Source organism: Megalobrama amblycephala, linkage group LG18, assembly GCF_018812025.1.
Source record: "Megalobrama amblycephala isolate DHTTF-2021 linkage group LG18, ASM1881202v1, whole genome shotgun sequence".
Classification (NCBI taxonomy): Eukaryota; Metazoa; Chordata; class Actinopteri; order Cypriniformes; family Xenocyprididae; genus Megalobrama; species Megalobrama amblycephala.
Window position 1 is genome coordinate 23061671 of NC_063061.1, and position 24280 is coordinate 23085950.

The window sequence follows — 24280 nt, forward strand, 5'->3', positions numbered from 1 at the left end:
CGTGTTAGATATAGATCCGGGTCGATAAAGACCCGAATATGTAAGAATGATTGGCGAAACAGTCATGCATTTAAGGGTTAAAGGATTAGTTCACTTTCAAATGAAAATTACCCCAAGCTTTACTCACACTCAAGCCATCTTAGGTGTATATGACTTTCTTCTGATGAACAAAATCGAAGATAGGTTATTTATTAATATGACGCATCTGAGCTTTATAATGGCCTTCCATTTTCAGCTTAGGCAAGTGTAAAATTCTCGAAATTCAGAAAGCTTAAGCTATGACCTACACCTTCCCTATTCAACTTATGAAAAAAGCTTAACTGACGCGACACCAGTTTACACTTTCTACATAAGTTGAATGCGGAAGGCGGTCTGGCGGAAGCTAGATATTTTACTTCATAACTTGTTAAATATGGATATTTTTTTTACTCAAGCGCATCTCTTCGCTTCAGAAGACCTTTATTAACCCCCCGGAGCCGTGTGAAGTATGTTTATGATGGATGGATGGATGTGGATGGAAGCACTTTCTTCAGCTCATACTTGTTGGTATTGCTCGCATTATAAAGCTCGGATGCATCAGAATATTTATATATATATTTTGTTCATCAGAAAGAAGAAATTCATATACACCTAGGTTGGCTTGAGGGTGAGTAAAGCTTGGGGTAGTTTTCATTTGAAAGTGAACTAATCCCTTAACTTTTGTAAGGTTTTGTGAGGTCATGTTTTGTAAGGACGTCTGTAAAACGTGGACATGAAATCACATTGGTGTGACAAGTATTTGTCATGCTTAGTATAAAATCCTTTGACTATAAAGCTACAATGACAGCCCTTATAAATGATTTATGTGTCTTTGTTCTGTCTGTGTTTTTGTGAGCGTGTATGTGTGTTAATTGCCTAGAGGAGCAGTGCCACTTCTTTCACCCTTTGATCTCTTCCTATCGTCACCCCTACCATTGGTCAAACTACCGCAGAATTTACCCTAACGAAACTGACATTCATTTTATGAGGACATCCACATGCAGTCCATTATTGCAAGTTCACCAGCCAGCATCTGTTAAAATTTAAAAATATAGCTTTTTATCATTTAAATGTTCAAGACAAATAAAACCAAAAGAGATTGTGACATTTCATTGATATCAAGCGTCCGTTATATGGCTGGCTGCCAGATCTGCTGGTCTATTTCACAGCGTGACCCTGTCTCTGAAAAAAACACAGGCATAAGAGTGTGGGATTTTGCCGGTAACTTTTCAGATCACAGTCAGCATCTGTTGTGTTGCGTTAGGAGGATGCTCGTGGACATCTGTTGGGTCTAGAAGTTAAATCTACGCTCAAACCCAATCATCCTAGTGTGTTCGTCATCACAGTGGCACACTGTAAGATAATCATTACGGTATTAAACTCAGACAGAGCGTGTCTGATCCACGATTGTTGCCTTGACATTTTGACCCATTTAAGATTTTACTTGCCACAGAAAGGAGATTATGCTTATTAGATGATGAGAGTGCTTGTTCTTAGTGTTTTTTTGACAGTGAGTCATATGTCTTCCATATGTACATGCTAATTAGAAATGTGACACTGTGAAATGTATTAGTGTGATAGTTTTTTTGTTTTTGTTTTGTTTTTTTAGATGCTTTGTGCAAACTGTTTAACAGTACACTAATTAGTGAAGCTCTCAGAAAAGTTCTCTATAAATTTAACCACTATAGAGCATATTCAGGTGGAAGTCTTTGGCTGTTGTATTCGGGACTCAATTTTTGCTGTCTAGTTGGGCCAGTAATTCTGACTTTTTCTACCCTGCCACAATTTTTTTTAAGTATTTGCTACAAATATATATATTTTTCATTATAATTACTTTTTCTTTACAAATACAATTCCAATAAACTGGAAATTATACATTATATAAAATAACCACATTAATTCATAAATACTTCTTTTTTTGGAAATCAATTGCAAATGATGCTACACATTAATATAAGTAATGTTGCACCAACCTGTACATGTCAACTAACATTAGAGTGTTAATAGATTTAATATTTGCTAACACGTTATTTGTGACGGTCCCCCAACATTTTATTGACTACAAGTAACTTTGCAAGTACCTGTCAACGTATTCTACTAACCCTACCCCTAAAGGCTGATTTATACTTCAGCGTCGGACCTACGCCGGAGCCTCTGCGCCGTAGGCTATGCGTCTGTTTTCATTTATACTTCTGCGTCGTTGTCCGCGTCGACGTGCATGCAGACCACTAGGAGGCAGTGTCCGCGGTCATGTTGAGTATCAAAACAAAAGCCGAAGAAGAAGCAGCTCGTCATGTACGTTGTCAGAGAAGCGGCAAATAGGTAATGACTTTTGTTGCAGTTTGACTGTATGTGTCCTCTGAAACAGAGTGTTTTTCATTCATAGTGAAGTTGAAAGTGCTCGCTCTTCTCCGAGTGCTCCGCGCCAGTTTTTTGACCCGAGGGAGGGGTTCTAGCAGACCAATCAGAGCGCTTGCGGTCCGCGTAGAATTGACGCGTTTGTTACATTTTTGAAGAGGTGCACGTCAGGCTACGTCGTATGCTACGCGTGCTACGCACAGCCTACGGCGTACACTCGACGCAGAAGTATAAATCAGCCTTAACAGTCTACTAATACTCTAATGAGAGTAAGTTGACATGTAGTTGCAATGTTACTTATAGTCAGCAGAATGTCTAAATGGGACCATCAAAATATAATGTAACCCATCAATGTAGAATACTTGACAGAAAAACAAAGTTTGCAACTTAACCTTTTTTTCTGAGCATGTCAATTTTGAAAATGTAGTTTTGCACGTCTTTAGTGCTAAATAAGTGCTTTTTGTTGTGATTTTTCAGGATACGGAGCTCCTCAACACGGCTGTGCTCACTGGTAAGAGGGTTTCTCTGCCTGTGAAAGTTTTGGGAGTTGAGGCTGATGGCTCCATCACGGACATCACTAACTCTTCTCGCTGCAGGTCTTCAGACCAGGATGTCCTGAAGGTAATGCATGTCAAGGGCAGGCCAGTTTTGACGGCTTCAGCAATATCGCACTCTGTGCGCTTCCTATTAGCAGCCTTACTGTGCTTTTGAATGACATGTCTATTAGAACTGGAAAAGCACAGAAGAGAGGGGTCAGTGGAGGTGGCTTAGATGACCATCACGTCCTAGTTCCTCACCTAAAAAGAGAAAAAAAAAGGAGGGAGACAGACGCTGAGCTGAATGCCCTTGTTGAACTTGTTTTTACCCAAAGCACATCTGTGCTTCAGTCTTTTTCCCACTGCGTATTATGAAGCGCTTGAGCCCTTTGTTATTGACGGATCATTCTCTGGGGCAGTTCTTCTCTAAGATGGATTTGCCTCAGGACCAAGATCTTACATTGGACACAGTACCAATAGTCTATCATACAAAAGTAATAAAAAATGTTCTTACACTCAAAGAAATGTATTAATATGATCATAATCTGCATAAGCCCAACAATGTGTAGAATTATAGGAAAATGTAACTAAATATATTTTTTTTATGGTGTCATGCTCTCATAGGAAGATATAACTAAATGTGTGTTTTCATGGTGTCTCAGCAGGCAGTGATTCACAGCACAAACCATGTTTGTCCTTTTTGCAAGGGGACTGCAAAATATTTAATGTATTCTCTTTACCTTTGTTAGACTGAGTTTGAATGGACCTTTGTGTCAATTACAAAAGATATAGAAATAGTCTTTTGGAAGTTGATAAGCATACTTATTTTACTATCTTAAACATGCCCAGTTATATAATTTTTGATTATTTGAATTTATCTTTGAACCCGTGAGAACAGACCTTAAGAGATGAGAGCCATTGCCATAATCCTCATTGAACTTTTTTTTTTCCCCATCTGCCTTCTTTTTTGCATGCTTATTATAAAGAGTTTGAGCTTTTTACTATTGGATCATTCTCTGGAGATTCTGGATCATTCTCTCTTTTCCACCTAAAACACTGGCACTTTCACTGTGAGTTTCTGAAGATGTAGCAATGAATCTCTAGTGCCCTCCTGAGCTGTTTAGGGTTAAGCCTTAAAACATAAATGCAGGGACTCACTAACTTATTCATTGGCAAGGAATGACTGCACACATGCACACAAACCCATGCACTGTCATGTGTCCTCCTTACACATGCACACCTTAACTGCACCCACTGCATGAATAAATGAACTTGCCTTGAACACAAAAAGAAAATGCAGGATTCAGAGCATGTGCCATGTGATTTATAAATTAGTCTTTGCAGTACTGGGGAATGAAATGGTGATGCAACAGTGCCCATTGATTTTCTAATGAGACAGAACAATGTACACACACAGGGCCCATTACCTTATAACACACTCACGTTTATGTCTGCATTACAACAAAGCATCTTTATCTTTTTATATTTATTTCCATTTATTATTTTAGCAGGTGTTATATGCCACACCATAAACAGTTTATCCAGTAATATAAGACTCTGCGAGTTCAAGATATTAATATTTACTTGTCATGAGGTTTCAGGGAAACAATAAAATAGATTTTTGGTAGATTTTTTTCTAGGAAGTGATTTTGTACCTCGTTGCAATAGTACCGTGAGGCATGACTCACTCACAGACTGTAGAAGTTGGGACTGGGAGGAACATTGACTTGCAAAAATTGATGTAGTGATGTAGGAAGCTACTGTCAGCCAGTGGAGAAACACAAAGCGAGCTGTGAATGTTAACCCAATTTGATTTATTGGATATGAATTTCTGGTTTAATTGTGGATGCTGGAAGCCTGGCCAACAGAAGCTGCACAGCATGCTCTTATTTTATTGGAGGCATCACAAAGTGCTCATAGCAAAGTAAAGCTGCACAACAATCATTAATTGCATCCAGATCGATGAGGAGCCTGGGAGTAGTCTTGTTGAGTCTAGATGAATGTGGCAAGTTGTGATAATAAGGAGCTCTCTTTACTAGGTTAAGTTGGAGTTGATGTTCTTCAGACACTGTAGGATTGTTTAGCCATGTCACTGATGTAGCAGTTTTAGGTGAAGCTGTGCGGCCTGACGATTGCACCAGTGATGTGTAGCCAATATTGAAACCTAAATATATTGAGCACCTTAGGTTAAGGTACCCCACTAGTAAGCTGTTTTGATGGAGGTATTGAAATGTTTTTGAAACCTGTCAAACTACACTAAATATGAATTAACGTAAGTCATTTCCACACACAGGTGTCTGAGAGGTGTGATTCTGTGTACGTCAATGGCAAGGAGACACGTGGGAGAGTGAGGATGATGGTGAACTTTACCTACAGTTACCTGAACACACAGCTGGAGGTGAGCGTGTGGATGCCTCGACTCCCCTTGCAGATGGAGATATCCGATCCAGAGCTCAGCCAGATCAAAGCCTGGAGAGTTCCTGTCACTGGGAACAAAAGGTAAGTGACAAACATGATTCCAGTCTGACACACTGCCCCAAACACTTCATAGGGTTTGAACTGCTGGTGTTTTTGTCAGCATTTAGCCATTTTATATCCATTTAGCAGTTATGAGAATAATTCAAATGTACAATAACATAATTATGCACTTCTAAATATATTTTGATAGAGACATAAGTAAAGTATTTAAAACTGTATAAGAGAATTTAATAAGTGTAATAAATTATTAGCATAAAAAATAGTTGATTTGTTACTAAATATTATTTATTTGTATTTCAACAGTTTAAATTACATTTACAGTTTAAATTTTAATTTCTCTTTTAGATATTTAAAGCTTAAAAACCTGCTTGCACAAACAAATAGATAAACAGATGTAGTTTATTTTCTTACAAAAACTTATTAACATTTAGTTTGTTTATTGTCTTTTTTTTATGTGTAATTAATATTGTGACTAGTTGTTGAATTTTGATTCTTGATTTTTGTGTTCTTTAATTGCGGTGTGATTTTCAGTTCCTCAAATTAGCTCAGAATTTCTATATTTGATGTTCCACCTCATATGGACTTTTTCCACTTTAAAGCTGCTCTGAAGTGTTCTTGTTAGAATAATGTATGTTTTCCACAGAGATATCCCGGCAGTTTTTTATGACATTGCAGACTTTAATTATAAGCCAGATGAGAGATTATTATAAATAAATAAATGTGGTTTATTTCCTTAAATTTCACAAATGTAAAAAAGTTTTAATTATTAACATTTATTTTATTGTCGTTTTTGTTTGTCAGTAGTGTGTTTTTTAATGCACAAGTTATATTGTGAATAGTTCTTGAATTTTGTGTTCTTTAATTGCGGTGTGATTTTTAGTTCCTCAAACTAGCTCAGAACTTCTATATTTGATGTTCCACCTCATATGGACTTTTTCCACTTTAAAGCTGCTCCGAAGTGTTCTTGTTAGAATAGAGAATGTGCTCCGCAGAGATATCCCGGCAGTTTTTTATGACATTGCAGAGACTTTCATTATAAGGCAGAGATGAGAGATTGCTGAGCATAGTCAAATAGCAGATAGCAGAAAAAATATATATTGAGAGCAGGAAAGTGAGGAAAAGAGTTGTTCATATTTTCTCCTCATGTTTCTCAGAGTGAGCTGGGACACAGAGGAAGAGGATGAGAGGAAGGGCCGAGGCTGCATGCTGCAGTATCAGCACAGTTTGATTCGAGTGCTTACGGTCTTCACTGCAAACTCACCAGATTCAAGCAGCCCATCTCCTGCATATTTCCTTAGCTCTGATTGGCAGGTGGATGTGACGCGACTAGTGCGCTACTTTCTGAGAGTTGGGGATACGAGCGTTGCACGCCTGCAGGCAGGAACCGTGCTGACAGGCAAGGCTGTGGGAGTCACCACTGTGCAGGTAATGGTGGTAATGACAGAGCCGCCCCGCAGCTGTCAGTGTTACACCTTGCTCATTATTCATTAAGACAACAGAGTTTAGTGTGTGTTTAATATCAGTGGCAATACAGGAAGCTCGTAGATGAATTGCTTTTTTTTTAAATTGTAAAACACATCAATTACAAATGATGCCATGCTGGGTTTGGTTTTTGTTGTCCAGGTGATGTCCCCATTGTCAGACTCAGTTCTGGCTGAGAGGATGATCCGGGTTCTGGATGATAAAGTCAGTATAACAGAGCTGGGTGTGCAGCTGGTCTCTGGCCTTTCCTTGAACCTCCAGCTCAGCCCAGGAAGCAACAGGGCCATCATTGCCAAGACAACCACACAGGAGGTCATACACTACCCCAAGCAGGTAATTCATTGGCTGGCAATCTAATTAGTTGAACTATATGCAAATTAATCAAAATGCAATAATTGCATACTGTATATAAGATGAGAAAATCCCCCCAAACACATCACTGGCATATAGTAAAGTCCAAATATTAACGATAAATTGAAATACATATTAGCTACTAAAGAAATACATGTACCTGTTATTCAATATATCAGCGCGACATAACAAAAATGTCCAGACAGTAAACTGATGCCCTGATTTATTTCTGACGTACTTCTTCTACGAAGGACAAATGAATATGCGACGGTTGCATCCAGTATGGACACAGTGTAAGGCATAAAGAACAAGAGTCCATTGAGTTCAACAATGCTTTAAATTGCTTTATATTGCTACTTTTATTTCCAGTGCCAGGTCTGAGTGGCATAACATGATCCAATCAATATCAAACTATTAGTACTCAGCAAGAGGCCTCATTTGTCTTATGATGGGCTTTGCAAGCAGTGCTCCTCAGGCAATGCATAATGTATTTCACCCCAGAATATAGGACAGTCTCTATATAGAGGTCCGGTCTCTATATTTCCTTCCCAGTGGAGGTCCGTACAATACTTTTTTGGAATAGTTATATATTTCTATCTAGGCAGCAGTAGTACTTTGTAAAAGGAAAAAAAAATAAAAATAAATACTAAACCGTCAAAAAAAGTCGTCAAAGATGAGGAAATTGGGCACTCAAAGCCAAAGCAATGGCATCTGAGAATTAAAATAAATAAATAAATAAAATACTTCAGTTGAGTCCAGTTGGATATGAATATTAAAAGGTAAGATCAGATGTTTTATCAGGATATTATGATTTTTACATTAAGATGCATATGTAAGGCAGAAGGCCATGTGACAATAAAAGATACTGTATGGGGGTTCAGGGTTTTCCTCTTGAAGTCTGGACCATTTTTTTTGCTTCAAATAAGTATCTGCTAAAAGTTAACAATGTACATAATATGGAAAACAAAGTTAATTAGTAATTTCAAAATTTTAGTTGCCTTTCCTTGCCATCTACAAATAATTTTCCCAATTATAACATTGTTTATTTTGAAATGCTCTAACATTCTGATTAATAATGCTAAATGTAGATGAAAAAAAATTCATAAAAATATTAAAGGATATAGCACCGAAAGATCATTACCAGATGGCCCTGAGCGCTTGTGGTGTGAACTGCTCTGTTGTTTTAACACGCTGCTCACTTTAAACTGTAGAAATGGGAAAATGGTGGTACAATTGTCATTTGTCTCCTTGTAAGCCAACAGCTCTAGGTTATTGTGCCACAGCTTGTTGCTGTAAGCAAATGGAGTTTTGAACACAAGCACATAAATATTGATCCATTTGGATAAATGGACCTCCATGGATGGGGTTTTTAGGCCAGTGCTTCTCAACTGATTTGGCCATGAGACCCCATTTTTCATGGTCATTAAGCTGTGACCCTGTTTTTTTTGTTTAGTTTTTTAGGAATTTGACCTAATTTATTATTTTTATATATTTAGTCAAAGATGACTATAAAAATAAATCTGCATTGTTTATCCTTTTGATCTTTAATTCATAAAATTAGCAAAAATCTAACCTTTCATTGAAGGAAAAGAATTGAAAGTGAGGGGAAAATAACATTATGAAATAAATGTTTTTCTCCAAAACACGTTGGCCACAATTATTGGCTCCCCTAGAATTTTTTATGAGTAAAATATCTCTGAAGTATATTCCCACTCATATTTACATTTTTTTTAGAACACCAGGGTGATCATGAACATGAAATTGTCAAGCCATGACTTCCTGTTCCACAGGAGTATAAACATGAGGAAACACAGAGGCCAAATTTCCTTAATCATTCATCACAATGAGTAAAACCACAGAATATAATTCTGATGTGCAGCAAAAGATTGTTGAGCTTCACAAAATAGAAAGTGGCTGTAAGAAAATAGCTAAAGCATTGAAAATCCCCAAAGATGTAAAATCCAACTAAAGATGTTACATATCTGCCTGGAAGAGGATGTGTGTCTAAATCGTCTTAATGTGAAGTGAGGAGGAAAGTTTGAGTGGCCAAAAACTCTCCAAGGATCACAGCTGGAGAACTGCAGAGATTAGTTGAGTCTTGAGTCTCAGAAAGCCTAAAAAAAATTATCAAACAGCACCTACATCCCCAAAAGTTGTTTGGGAGATTTTCAAGAAAAATCCTCTGCTCTCATCCAAAAACAATCTCCAGCATATTCAGTTGTCAGACACGACTGGAACTTCAAACGGGACCGGCTTCTATGGTCAGATGAAACTAAAAAAAGCTTTTTGGCAGCAAACCCACCAGATGGGTTTGGTGCACAAGTTGATAAAAAGTACCCCATGCCCACGGTTAAATATACTGCTGGATCTTTAATGTTGTGGGCCTAATTTTCTGCTGGAGGTCCAGGACATCTTGTTCAGATACATGGTATCATTGATTCTATCAAATACCAAAAGATAAAAAATCAAAACCTGACCGCCTCTGCTAGAAATCCAATAATGTCCATGGTTGGATCTTCCATCAGGACAATGATCTAAAACAAACATCAAAACCAACACAAAAATGTGTCACTTAGCACAAAATGAAGCTTCTTCCATGGCCATCCCAGTCCCCTGACCTGAACCCTGAAGAAAATGAGTAGAGTGAACTGAAGAGAAGAAGCAACAACATGGAGCTGGAATCTGAAGGATCTGGAGAGATTCTGTATGAAGGAATGATCTCTGACCTCTTGTCAGGTTTTCTTCAAATTCATCAGACATTATAGGTGAGACATATAAGACTCAGAGCTGTTATCTTGGCAAAAGGAGGTTGCAAAAAGTATTGAATTGAAGGGTGCCAATAATTGTGGGCAACGTGTTTGGAGAAAAAACAAAAATGGTTGACACACAAGTACTGTCCCACTTTACTTAACATACACACAGATTGTAAGAATATGACTAATACTGATGAATAAACAGTATAAGGTAAGGCTATTAAATAGCAGTCACAAAATAGTTTTTGTTAATAAAATAATGTTAGTAAGGTATGAGCTGCCACAGTCATTTAAAAATACACAAAGTGAAAATAAAGTGACATTTTGGGGTTACGGAAACAACAGTTACCATGGTAAATACACAATGCTTACATGAACTGTTAATGGAACATATGGAAATTGCGCCTGATGAATAGAATGAGCATCATACCTGCATGCAAATCCTTCCCATCCCAGCTAACACACTACGTACCAGTTACGTATTTATTGGCACTTTTTGGTAATTTCATGACTTACTAATTAACAACATAACTACGACGTTGCATGCTCGTAATTTCTTTTGTGCATTATTTATAATGAAGTGATATACAACGTGTGATATACAGGATGTCTGACAGGACAGGAAAGTTCATCTTTCTGCGGTGAGACTTTTTATTTCGTAATAAAAGTTGTGACCGCAGATACTGCGTTTTTCTCAGGCATTCTTTACTTAAGCTGTGTCTGAGAAGTGTCAACAGCTTTCACGCACGTCTTTCCAAATAAAAGTCTTGCATCAGAAAAGCTGACTAGCTATGGTTTTTACTTTGATAAGCCTGTAACATAATTTTTAAGTAATATTTATCATTTTATACAACAGGAGGCGGTGGTTGGCTGCTGGCTGAAGTTCAGTGATGGCTCCCAGACTCCTCTCGATCTGTACGATCCCAGTGGCTATTCTCTCACTATTTCTTCACTGGACACAAGAGTAGCATCTGTGCGGAAGATACTGGGGTCCGTCTTTGTTGTGGTTGCTGAAGCCGAGGGACAGGGCTTACTGCTCAGAGCAGAGCTAGCTATCTGCGAGGCCTGTCAGAAATCCAAACGCAAGAGCAAACTAGCTGTGGGCGGAGGCATGGTGAAGGTGAAATTCCCACTGGATGAACCACTTGCAGGGACTGGCAAGAAAGAGAGCAACCGGGCCAATGATGAAGATGGCAACTCCAAATTAATCCTTACATCCCCTCTGAACATGCTCCAACACACCATTATCCAAGAGAGCACAACAAGCGCGATCAAAACGGCTACCAAATCCAATCTTCAAGAAGCAATAGGAGGTGGCGTATCCACAATTAAGTCAATAAACACTTTGGATAAAAATCTCATTACCAAGCCTGTCGCAGACAGAGCGCTAGTCACCATAAGCCCCAGAAGTCCAATAAAGAATGGATATGGAAACTTGCTTGAGAACTCCAACTTCCCATTACCACCGGAGGAGCCCAAGCGAGAACCACCCCTTGTGGAGAGCGATCTGATACAGATGTTTAGCGTGTTCACAGACATAGAAGTCTGCATCTACACGCTGATAGGACTCTTTTGCTTGGCCGTTATCTCCATCTTGCTTCACTGTGCCACTAACAGTGCAAGATCACGCAGCAAGAAGTCTCCGCTTCAGTGCCAGGGTCAATCCCAGCACAGGCATCACTGGGTACGCCTGGGTACAGCTGCAGAGCAAAGCAGAGCTGTGCCGATCGCAACTACCTCCAAGCAGAACATGCAGGCAGCCGTGGAGATGCCAAGAGCCGTTCAGATGCAGAATAGCAAAGGCCCGGAGATGATCCAATCGAGGGAGATCCCAGCCATTGCAGTTGAGGAGAGAACTGCTACTCTAGGACGAAGGACCAACACGCTTCCTCCAAGGCGGGATCCGATGGCTCCGATGGCTCCAATGGCTGTCAGATCAGCCACCCTGCTGGCAAGGCCCGTTCGAAGCGAACCTCTACATTCTCCCACAAGCAAAAGGAATCAAGTCCAGTTCACAACCTTCACTACTCTAGACATCAAACATCTGGCTGCTCTCAAGAAGAGCGGCCAGAACTTGAGCTGGGCCAGCCAACCGGCTGGAGGTTTACAGGCTGCCAGTGTCGGCCAGGGTGGGTTAAATGGTAAGGCCGAAAGAGTCAATCATGTACATTTTTGCAGCCCAGTGGAAGTGTTTGGTCAGACACCAGAATCCACAGAGTCCAAGGGCATTCTTCCAGAAGGTCCATGGCCTGTGGCTACACCAGTGTCAAACGTGTGACACACAACAGCTCTATTGGCCTGATTCATGAAACACAAGCAGTCTGTGTAAATTGTCCATAAATCCATTTTGCATAAATTGTTGCATTGAACTGAATGCCACAATTTTTATAGGAATGTTTTATGAACAATTTAACACAGAAATAGTTTTTCACAAATGAGGTCCTGTGTGGATGTGTATGCATGTCTGAAAAGTTTCTCTAAATCTGATGTAAATATTTCTGCGACTTTTCACAAAGTTTTTACTTTCCTGCTTTTGTATATTTGTATTATTATTAAAATCGTTAGAAATAGATCACAACAAATTCTTAAAATATATATATATATGATAATATATTATGAAATTTGTTCTATATTGTGCATCCCTTATTGTTTAAACAAGCAAAAACATGTAATTAAATAATTGAATGTGTATAACAGTTGAAATGTATTATAAAAATATAAACTTGTAATTATTGAGCTTATTTAATAATAAAAATTATTATAAAAAAATACGAATAAATTACATTTTTACTTCCGAGTATAAACTACACTGCAAATCATAGCTCCCGTTTTCAGTGTTAACTATTGGTTTTCTGCTTTTATGTATTCATCAAATAAAGTGTCTAACAGTGAACATTTGTATTGTTGTAGTTGTGTTTAATGACACATTGATTTGTGCTCATTGTATCACATCCTCTATGCATGTCAACGCTGATGCATAGTGGCTCTGGTTCCTCTTTGTATTAATATGTGTATTCATCCATTTTATCACTGCAGCAGTACACCTCCTTATAATGCTCCACACGCCTCCTGATTGTTTCCTGGTTCGGAGGCCTTTATCTAGTCTTTGACCCGTGCTGTGGTTCAGCTCATCAGTGACAGCTTGGAGTGAAAAGTAGGAAATCTCTGCTGCAAACATACCTCTGTTTTATTGTGATACCACCAACCCCAGCTTTGCAATGACGGCAATCTCACTCCGCCGCAAAAGAGCCGCTATCTCTCTTCAACTGAGCATTGCTTCAAATCTTGAAATTGCGTTCTCCTCGTTGCATGTGGAGAAATAGCTTGGACTAGGCCAGATAATCTGTGTTGCACCTCAGGACTGTAGATTTGTAGATTAGAGGGAGTCATCTCCAAAATAGCCCCAAGTTTCTTCCACAGTAGTGAACAGTGACATTTAAAGTAACAAAACACGTTACCTTTGTCTTACCACATTATTATCATCATAATTTCCACTTAATTTCACAACATAATTTGCATTTAAAACATTTATTCTAGTATAAAGCAAGCCAAATGTTAAATTTTTACTTTAGGAGTTGTTCTTTACACTATCCCCATCAGCATGGTACCGCAACCCATTTTTGGTAGAGAAATTGTTTTACTTTTGGTAGGGAGGGGAAAAAAACATATCTTTTTATGTCTAATAATAATAGGATATTTTATTTAATACTTAATGTGTTAGGCTGCAAATCATACTATGATTTTATAATATTGTCAGTTTTCCTATTTGGTCCAAGTTTAATTAATATTTACAGGGTTTTTCCAGCTCATGAAAATATTAATACATTTTAATTTTAAATCAGATATACTTCATATTTTACACTAGTAGTTGAAGTTGAAGCTCAACATGAGAAGCACCACTGTAGTGTTTGATAGACGTGAACTAAAAAAAAAATATATAAAAAAAAAATCATGCACTAATTCTGACCGTCTAGTTCCTAACTACTTAATCTTACAACAATCTGTGAAATTTTCCAGGAATACGATGAGCATAGCACGTTTGTGTGTAGGATGTTTTAAATAACAGCTACGTCTATGCTATCATTTCAACAGTCACCTAATCCGGAGCGTCGGATATTTTATTGACAGATTTGCAGGATTGAGGTCATTGTGTTGCTGGATTAACATGCATTAGTGGATCTCCCCCTTCTCTGCCCACATTTAACGATGTGGGCCAAACACAGCGGATCTGCTCTTAGCTCCTTTCACTTCTCACTTGTATTTAATTCTGCTCAAAGGCAGTATGTTTAGCCAGTGAATCTGCACTTTTTCAAGTACATTTCAAAGAGTTTATGGATTTATTTGAGATAATGTTACCATGTCTTTTTTTTGTTTGTTTAACTGAATTTACTCATAGATTACTTAAAGACCCCCTGTGGTGAAAATCAAGTTTTTAATGTTGTTTATATGTCTGTGGTGTTTTTAATATGCTTGTAAGACAAACCATGTGCAAATTTATATTGCTGAGTATTTTCTCCTTAAAACTGCAGTGAAAAAAAGACAAGGCTTGAAATCGCTGGTGTCTGTGACGTCACAAACTACCTTGTAACCAATCACGTCAAAGTGCCAGTGGGCTTTAGCATATCATTAAGTGAACTAGCAGACATTTTTTTCACAGGAATTTTTTATATGTCATTTTGGTGATCAAGGATGAGTTTTAAGGGATATTATTGGCTACAGGGGGACTTGTAATGGACAAATGGATATAATGGATTGCAAATCAAAGATATAAAATTATAGATATAAATATAGACAAACTTTTCTAAATGTCTGTGTAGTCTTTACCACTACAAAAAACAAAAAAACAAAAACTGCTTGTAAACATTACTGCCTCTTTTCACACTTCAGTATGTGCTGGAGCCTTCAATGAAAACCCGATGAACAAGTGCAAAAGCACTGAGAGCGTGGATGACTTGGCATCCTCTTACAGAGGAGCTGTTTTAAAGCAGACACAATGGCGAGCTTCCACAAGTTGATGAGGGAGGAGGGGAAATGATAAACTAAGGAAGAGAAAGATTGATTTTTAATAGAAATAGTAGGCCTTAAGTAGGATGTGTGGAAAAGAAAGGTTTATGCAACAAAGACATCTTTATTCTTCTCTTTTCCGCATTCACAAAATTGATAATATAGAGGTACTGTAATGAAAAACAAGCTATTGGTGATACGTTTCAAGAGCCTCATAAAAGAAAATAAAAATGAATAAAATGATGAAATGATGATATGTTGTGTAGTGGATCAGGGTTAGTAACCAATTGCTGATTTGATTTTGCCTTGAGCAAAGCAAAGGATTTTAATTTTGAAACCATCTGTATGAACATTTCAGAACTTTTAAAGTGCAACAGTTCCAGAAGTAAAATCCTATGCCTTAACCATGATTCTGTAAAGAAGTCTCCACCAATCAGAGAATCAAAACAAGCAAGTCACGCAAAGTTCCCACCCACTTCAGTGAAGCTCTAAGGCTTCGTCCGAAATCCCATACTCTGAGTAGGTACTTCTTTTGAATAAGTGTAGTTCTATAGTGTGAATGTTTGTAGTATGAATGTAATCCAGGATGTATACAATACGCCATGTTGAATAATTTGTCAAGTTGTCCAATGACAAGTTTAATTGTGACCTTCATTTGCATGCACAACTCCTCTCCTGTGAGAAAAGTGTCCATTGGATGCGCACTTCAGAATCTCAAAGCAGTGTTTGAGGAATAAAAAAATAACGGAATCACAGAATAAAAAATAAAGAGGTAGTTGTGAATTTATCTCAATTCGGACTTTTTTGTGAGATACAAACTCGCAATTGCGAGTTATAAAGTCAGATTTGCGAGATATGAACTGAGATACTGTATAAACTCACAACTGTAAAAAAAACGTCACAATTACCTTTTTTAATTGACCCTTCGCCAGGAGTTTGATTGACAGGCGATCTAACCAATCATAATGCCGAATCTGCCATTTTGTCCGACAAAGCAGTCAGGGGAGTTGGCAGATTAATGTCAATGGCCCTGAACTTGAAAAATGGTGTGTACTGACATCTTTCCGCAATAGAAACAACATTCCTTATGATGTTCAATCATGTTTATTTGATGCTATAAATGAAATAGTAGGAAGAGATGATCGGTTCAAGAGCCGCTTGAACTGGTGAGCTACAGCGATGTGTCACAACACATTAAAGAGTCACAAAATGGTATGTATTGTTTAAATTTCTTTAAAAATGACAAAATTTGAAATTTGAGACTTTGTTTCATATCAAAAGTAACCTGCTCCGTCTGGTCTGTCGACGCGTTGTCAGTGTCCTCTTTGCTCCGCGATGTATTTTTCACTGCGTGAGAACGTATTGCTTGTCAGACATAGCAACAGTAACTAAACTCAACTGCGAGTTAATGGGCCTCATTTATAAAACGTGCATACGCACACTTGAACGTAGAGCGTGCGTATACTAAAATATACGCCAACGTTCATATTTATAAAAACGGTCTTTGACGTGGAAAAGTGCTTAGCACCACGTCCGGTTCTAGCAGGCATACTTTTTTTTTTTTTTTTTCTTGTGGCAGAGAGTCCGGCGGGTATTTGGAAATCTAAGCAATTCTTGTCACTCACATTAATGACATTTATTAATTAATGACATTAGACGGCATTTACAAGGCAGCTAGAGCTCTGAAACCATTTGCGATTTATAAATTTCACATCTGAAAGAAATGCGTACACACGTTTTTGTGCATACGTTCATTTTCTAAATGATTGTAAGATCAAGTGTAGGACGGTTTCTACACAACATTTTATAATGTTACTTTTTATCTTGTTTGGTTATCTTGTAACTCTTACTTTTTTAGAGTGATATAAACTTGTCAGAACTGTAAGAAAAAAGTCACAATTACCTTTCAAAATGATTTATTCCATGCCAAAAACAAGCTTGCTCTCTTTTCATACAAGCGCAACTAGTGAAAATGACCTCAGAGGACTTTAGTATTAATATTACCGTCACATTCTTTGATTGTTCTTCTTAGGATGATTGTTTTGTACATTGTGTTTATTTGGTGAGAATAGAATAATTGTGTAGAACAAGTGAGGCCTCATGTAAGCCGACATTGCTCAAAGAAGCCTGTTGGTTTGTTGGAAGTTTTTAAAAAGTTGTCCGTACGATTGGCTGTATGATTTATTAGATTTGCCTGAAGTATTATAATATTTGAAAAGAAATCTGCTCTCTGCTCCAGTTTAAGATATTTAGAGGCTGTTGAACTGGTTTGCCTTGCAAGATTTTTATAGTGTATGTCTGAAATGTAGCTATTCCCCAGAGCTACTGACAAACTCAGAGAAGAGCATTGAAAGTTTAACAAATCTAACTTGAAAGTACAGATGAAGCATTTCTGTGCTTTTTTAAAAAAAGAATATAAAGTCAGGCTGTATTCACTTAGCCCCATGCGTATTTAATCTAATTCTATTTGCTGAGTCATTGGGTTGTGTTGTTTAAGATTGTTCTTAGTGTTTTAGGAGGCTGTTAAAAGGAGCTGCAAATTCTAAGAGGAAGCAATTTCAAAACAGTATTTGCAAATCTTGAAAAGATTAAAAGCAAAGGGCTGGATATCTACAGTACAGCTTTTACAGTAACGCCACGAGAGGCCCGATGGTGCCCAATTCTCTGTAATTGCCAGAATGCACTTTCAGCTCTGTGAATAGCACTGCAAAATTTTATTTTATCCATAATTTGTCGAGGAACACATACTGTTTTGCTTTAGTAGTCAAGTGAATCAATAAAAGGTAAAATCGTAGTAACATGTCAAATCCAGTATGAAAAGCTGCACTTTGATACAGTTGGAAAAATAAGGGTTGTCTGTAGTGTCAGAATGTCATGCATTCATTAAAGCACTTCTTTAATATTCTGACTTGGTTGAACTCATTTCTGCAATTGCCTGATTTGAGGCAATGTCGGAAACGTGGAATTAGCTTGTGTCTTCAGCTGTTTTAATTTGATTTGACATAAGAGAAGTGGGGAGTATGAAGGATTAAGGCAGAGTAGCTCAGGGGTCTGTGAAAAGACGCAAGCCTTAAGAGAGTGAATGAACAAGTTGAAAGACTATTAAAAACCTGGAATAGTTGATTTTTGTTCAGGAGAGGAATATTTTTGGACATTTTCTCTAGCAGCTTTGCACAGTTTGTTTGGAGGCCATCTCTTTTTTTTTTGCGTCTGGAAAGTGCTGCTGCTTATCGCTTTGATTTGTGACAGCCAGTTATTTCTCTTCTGTTTGTGAGCACTGTCACCCGGAGTCAGACTGCGGACCTACACATGCTGTCTCGAACAAACATTAGGCCAGTTGTAAACACACAGTTCCCTCTCCTTCCCGCTCTCTTTTAGTCTCTCTGACACATAACTTCACACTTTTTGCATTACTTTTTTTCCTCGTAGTCACTTTCATGTGTCCTGTAAGAGAGAGCATGGATAACTGAAGCACTTTTAGGTTTTTGCTCATTTATTCAGAAAATGTTTAGACTACAGCTTTCAAATTGTGCCTCAGAATTCTCTGAAATAGCAGCAGCCAGAACCTGTGTCAAATCAATTTATAACTTAATCGAATCTAATAAGTCCCCCTCTAGTCAATTATTTTATCCTTTAAAGGTGCCCTAGAATCAAAAATTGAATTTACCTTGGCATAGTTGAATAACAAGAGTTTAGTACATGGAAAAGACATACGTTGAGTTTCAAACTCCATTGTTTCCTCCTCCTTATATAAATTTCTCATTTGTTTAAAAGACCTCCGAAGAACAGGCGAATCTCAACATAACACCGACTGTTACATAACAGTCGGGATCATTAATATGTATGACCCCAATATTTGCATATGCCAGCCCATGTTCAAGGCATTACACAAGGGCAGGCAGTATTAACGTCTGGATCTGTGCACAGCTGAATCATCAGACTAGGTAAGCAAGCAAGGACAATAGCGAAAAATGGCAGATGGAGCGATAATAACTGACATAATCCATGATTACATTATATTTTTAGTAATATTTGTAAATTGTCTTTCTAAATGTTTCGTTAGCATGTTGCTAATGTACTGTTAAATGTGGTTATTACTGTATTCGTGGAGACAAGAGCCGTCGCTATTTTCATTTTTAAACACTTGCAGTCTGTATAATTCATAAACAACTTCATTTTTTGTAAATCTCTCCAACAGTGTAGCATTAGCCCGTTAGCCACAGAGCATATAGCCTCAAACTCATTCAGAATCAAATGTAAACATCCAAATAAATACTATACTCACAGGAATCGATGCATGCATGCAGCATGAATGACGAACATCTTGTAAAGATCCATTTGAGGGTTATATTAGCTGTGTGAACTTTGTTTATGCACTGTATAACTGCACTTGTCGAGACTGTCGAGAGCTCGGGAGGGCAGGGAGCGAGAGATTTAAAGGGGCCGCGCAGCCTGAATCGGTGCATAGTTAATGATGCCCCAAATTAGGCAGTTAAAAAAAATTAATTAAAAAAAAATCTATGGGGTATTTTGAGCTGAAACTTTACAGACACATTCAGGGGACACCTTAGACTTATATTACATCTTTTGAAAAGATGTTCTACGGCACCTTTAAAACTCATCTTTGATCACCAAAATTACATATTTAAAAAAAAATTCAAGTGAAAAAAATTCTTAAAATGCCTTAAAATAGCTTGAATGTAACTCTACAACCTTGCCTCATTTAATATACACGGATCAATGAATATGCAAATTCAATGGAGAGTCTACTCTTGCTGCAGTGACGAGGTAATTTGTTGTTTGTGTTGTGGCTACATGAAATACATGCACATTCTTGAATGAGTGCGGATTTCCAGCATATTTACTTGAAGTTATCAGGTAGGCTAATATCTATGGTTTGATCCATTCCAGAGGCGGCCAAAATCAGAAGTAATAATGGACTGAATAGCGCTCTCAGAACTTGACGTGCGAGAACACACTGACTGAATATGCACACGAATCACGGTCACACGCTCAGAGCAATATTGTTTTAGCTATGTTTTATAGTATTAAAGTATTTTCGAAGGACAAAAGCATGAACTTTATTGGCTTTACTTCAAGTCGGCTGTCACTTTACTTTGGCACGAGCCCCTATGCACTCGCACACTTGGCACAGCCCTTGCGACGGTTCTGTCATTAATTAATATTGGATTAATATAGATAGCCTTTTGCTTGACTATGTTATCAAACAGCTAATAATTTGTTGCTGATGTTACACACACATTCCTGTTCTTCATCTCAGACAGAGTCAGACAGCTGCCTTCTAACAATCAGTATCCTTACAAACGCTTTAAACAACTCAGAACGTCAGTGGAGAAAGGCATATAGTTCATCATAACATCGTAATAGACTCGCTATATTGATAAATCTACACAAATTTTCATATCAACAGAAAATTTACTGGGATAACCTGGCTTCTCTCGAGACTTTCCTGCTTCAGAGCAGTCATAGTTAATGATATGCTAAAGCCTGCCGGCACGTTGTTGCGATTGGTTACAAGGTAGTCTGTGACGTCACAAACACCTACGATTTCAAACCGCGGGTTTTTGGTTTACTGCAGTTTCAAACATAAAATACTCAGCAATGGTGGTGACTTATGAATTTGCACATGGTTTGTCTTAAAGCATATTAAAAACACCACATAGACATATAAACAACATTAAAAACTTGATTTTCACCACAGGGGGTCTTTAAACTAGTAGACAACCCAAGAAAGCATAAATTGATGTTTTCAGCCCATTTTACTATTGTAATGTGATATATACACTGTCATTCATACGTTTGGGATCAGTAATATTTTTAATGTTTTTAAAAGAAGTCTCTTCTTAAGGCTTAAAAATACAAAACTATAAACAGTATTTTTGTGAAATATTACACAATTTCAAATAGCTTTTCTATTTTAATATATTTTAAAATGTAATTTATTCTTGTGTTGGCAAAGCTGAATTTTCAGTATCATTACTCCAGTCTTCAGTGTCACATGATCCTACAGAAATCATTCTAATATGCTGATTTGCTGCTCAAGAAACTTTTATTATTATTAATGTTGAAAACAGTTGTGTACATTTTTCCCCCCCAGGGTTCTTTGATGAATAGAGTTTAAAAAAAAAACGCATTTATCTGAAATATAATCTTTTGTATCATTATATATGTCTGTCACTTTAGATCAATTTAATGCAACCTTGATATTTTGTGGAAACCGTGATATAATCCTAAAAATCCTGACAAACAAATTGTATCAAAGTAATTTTCAACATTTATCAATGTTGAACAGTGAAACAAGGCAATAACTGAGCACCAAAGATTTCATAGGACATTTCTCATGGATCATGTGACACTGAAATCTGGAGTAATGATGCTAAAAATTCAGATTTGGCATCGCAGGAATAAAATATAAGGAATTTAAAATATATAATAATAAAAAACAATTATTTTAAATAATATTTTAAATTATTACTGTTTTTATTGTATTTTTATCAAATCGATGCAGCCCTGGTGAGCAAAAGAGAAAGTCTTCTTTCAAAAAACAATTAAAAAAATGTGTAATTATTCCAAACTTTTGACTGGTACTGTATATTTATTGTTAATCTATATTGAAAGGAGCCAAAATTGGTTAAAACAATGTCTAAATAGCTATTGGCTGCCCTTATTCAGTAGCCCGCATGGCCCAAGTGACATTGTCAGAAAGGGAAAACCATTTCAGAAAAAGAGCAAAGTATATTTTGATTAAAGATTATAAAGTCAACAGTTTTTTTTCTCCTTTTGGAATAACATGCACAGATGAATTGTTTACAGAAAGCCCAGGAACATGCCTTAATAAAGTAAATAAGGTCATGTTGACTTTAAAGGTGCTTAGCAACATTTCGTTCAGAATGAATTTGTTTGTCATTTCAAAAGGATTTCACATTCAAGATGATAAAATGATCTCGAAATATAAATCGCAGGAAAATACCATCTCTTCCATCAGTCTTCATATGCCCTCCCTTTTGTTAATGATTATTAAATATACTGTGTAATATAACTCATCTGGCTTCAGAAGTGAGTAGTTTGAAGTGTGCAGCGAGAAGAAATAATGATATGACTACGCAGATCAAACCAGGTATTAAAGAGCTGTCACATGAAACGGGAGCACCTGCTGCGAGAGGATGTTTGTGACAACAGGAGGCCCGCAAAAAAGAGACAGGAGGGGGTTTAGGTGTTGACAGGATCCAGTGTTGACACAAACTCTTATAAAGAATTCAACTCTTTCAACTCACGTTGGTGCAATCGTTCAGCAGTGGTTGCAAAACATCTCTTGTATCACGCTAAATGTGCCAAATCGAACACACAACCAGCACACTTCTTTGGTGCACAGTCCTGTATCTCACTGTTACAATAGAGAGGGATACTAGGAATCCAAAAGCATTGTTTTATATTAGGAAAAAAAGTCAAATTATTGTAGGCCTATATATGTATTGTATTGTATTATATATATAATGTATATCTATATGGGAGACACGACACCGCAGATCCTCTTTTTCTTGGGATATACATTTTGATTGTTTATAAGCGTGCCACATGAGTCCTGAAAAGTGAAGACAAAGCGCCTCGATCGCCCCCAAGTGGCGGGATGCAGTATAGGTCATAAACCCCGCCCTCTCCATGTAATGTAGTGAATGTGATACAAAATAAACAGTCAAATTACACGTCAAATATTTTTCTCTTCCAAAGATGGTTTCTGTCATTTTGGGCAGTTTTTATCATGCTGATGTTAGTTAAAGTGTTCGTTCTTTAAATAAGTTTGTTTTACAGTAGGTTACTTGACCTGTTTATTTCACACCAACATTGTGTTGTTCTGCAGTATTAACCGATTTTGCGGTAGTGTGGGCTGGACCTTAATATCGTGGCTCCACTTCACGTTCACTATTGCGCAGACTCAAGACTCAAGATGTCAGCACCATATTGACACACTGGTATTTTCACTTACTACAATGGAAGAGAGTGAAGGTATGTCGTCCATCTTTTTTTACAGTCTATGGATTATACATTTGTGTGGTTATAATTATTTCTGTTTGCCATGCTGGACAGGTAAAGTAGTGGATTACGCTTTATTTTGTTCACTTTAGACATTCGGTAACACTTTATTTTACAGTGGCATAGTTACACGTTACTAGCCTACATGTACTTACTATAGTAACAACAGTAAATTATTTATAATTACAAGTAACTAACCCTAAACCAAACACATGCCTAACCCTAAACCAGAGTACATGTAGTTAATTAATAGTACTCAGAACTTATTTGAGTAATTACAATGTAACTACGGCACTGTAAAATAAAGTGTAACCAGACATTCTACTAAGTAACTTTGCAACTATGTCAACTAATTCTCATTAATTTGCAACTATATGTAAACTAAATCTCATTAAGGTACGGTCACACTGCACTTTTCGTTCCATTGACTTCCATTCATACGTATGCGAATGCGACAGACCGGAAACGCACGCTTGTGCGAAAAGTTTTGCATTTCGCTGCGTTCCAGAGTTCAAGTTTGGTGAACTCTGACCTGTGAATTTGCATCACGTGAAGACGTGCGACCAGTAGAAGATCGGCATGACCTCTTGGCTGAATTAAAAGAATGTTATATTTGCAGTAAAGTTGAGTAGGTTTTTACATTTTGAATGTATTACTATATGTTATGTGTTGAATTCATGTTAATAAAAAAAAAGACGCCATAGACCGTGACGACATGTCTCGACCGCTGCAGCATCCGATGAAATTTTGTACGTTCAAAGTCTAGTGTGACTGCGGTATTACAGTATTAAAGGTACAATATGTAATCATTTTGTCCGCTAGAGGTCGCTAGAGGCCTATTCAAAAGAAAGGCGTAGCTTGATGATGCCAAGTTTTAGAGCGGAATCTTGGGACATGTGGTCTCCATCTCAGTGAACGGTGCAAAAGAATAGGGATTGCAGTCGGGAAGAACTCATGTTCATGGATGAGATTATTAACGTTACTGTAGTATGAAGCAGAGCAGGACCGAGTGTTGTTGGAGCTGAACGAGGCCGCTGGAGCGATTGCGCAACACACCCCTCAGGAGCAGCAGAACTTTTATTATGACACAGTCGCCGGCGCCGCTTCCGCTTTTCCGGTCATGAGTATGAGGTAACGCAGCTCTGTTTATCATATTAGATACATTTGAGTGTATTGAAAATGTTATAACGTTACTCTGTGCGTTCGCTCGGCGGCTGATGTGAGACACACTGCAGTAAGATAGATCGA

At 37.6% G+C, this 24280-nt stretch overlaps 1 protein-coding gene across 4 annotated transcripts in view; it reads left to right on the forward strand.

The window, feature by feature from the left end:
- The window catches only part of si:dkey-1d7.3 (transmembrane protein 132D), a 29460-nt gene extending 16591 nt beyond the window's left edge, over positions 1–12869 (forward strand). For all 4 annotated transcript variants that reach the window (XM_048166928.1, XM_048166927.1, XM_048166929.1 and 1 more), the window contains exons 6-10: positions 2854–2997; positions 5206–5411; positions 6545–6815; positions 7014–7205; positions 10833–12869. In XM_048166928.1, coding sequence (XP_048022885.1) covers positions 2854–2997; positions 5206–5411; positions 6545–6815; positions 7014–7205; positions 10833–12254 — 2235 coding nt within the window. In that variant the 3' untranslated portion in view covers positions 12255–12869. The remainder of the gene's footprint in view (positions 1–2853; positions 2998–5205; positions 5412–6544; positions 6816–7013; positions 7206–10832) is intronic.
- The last annotated feature ends 11411 nt before the right edge of the window (positions 12870–24280 follow it).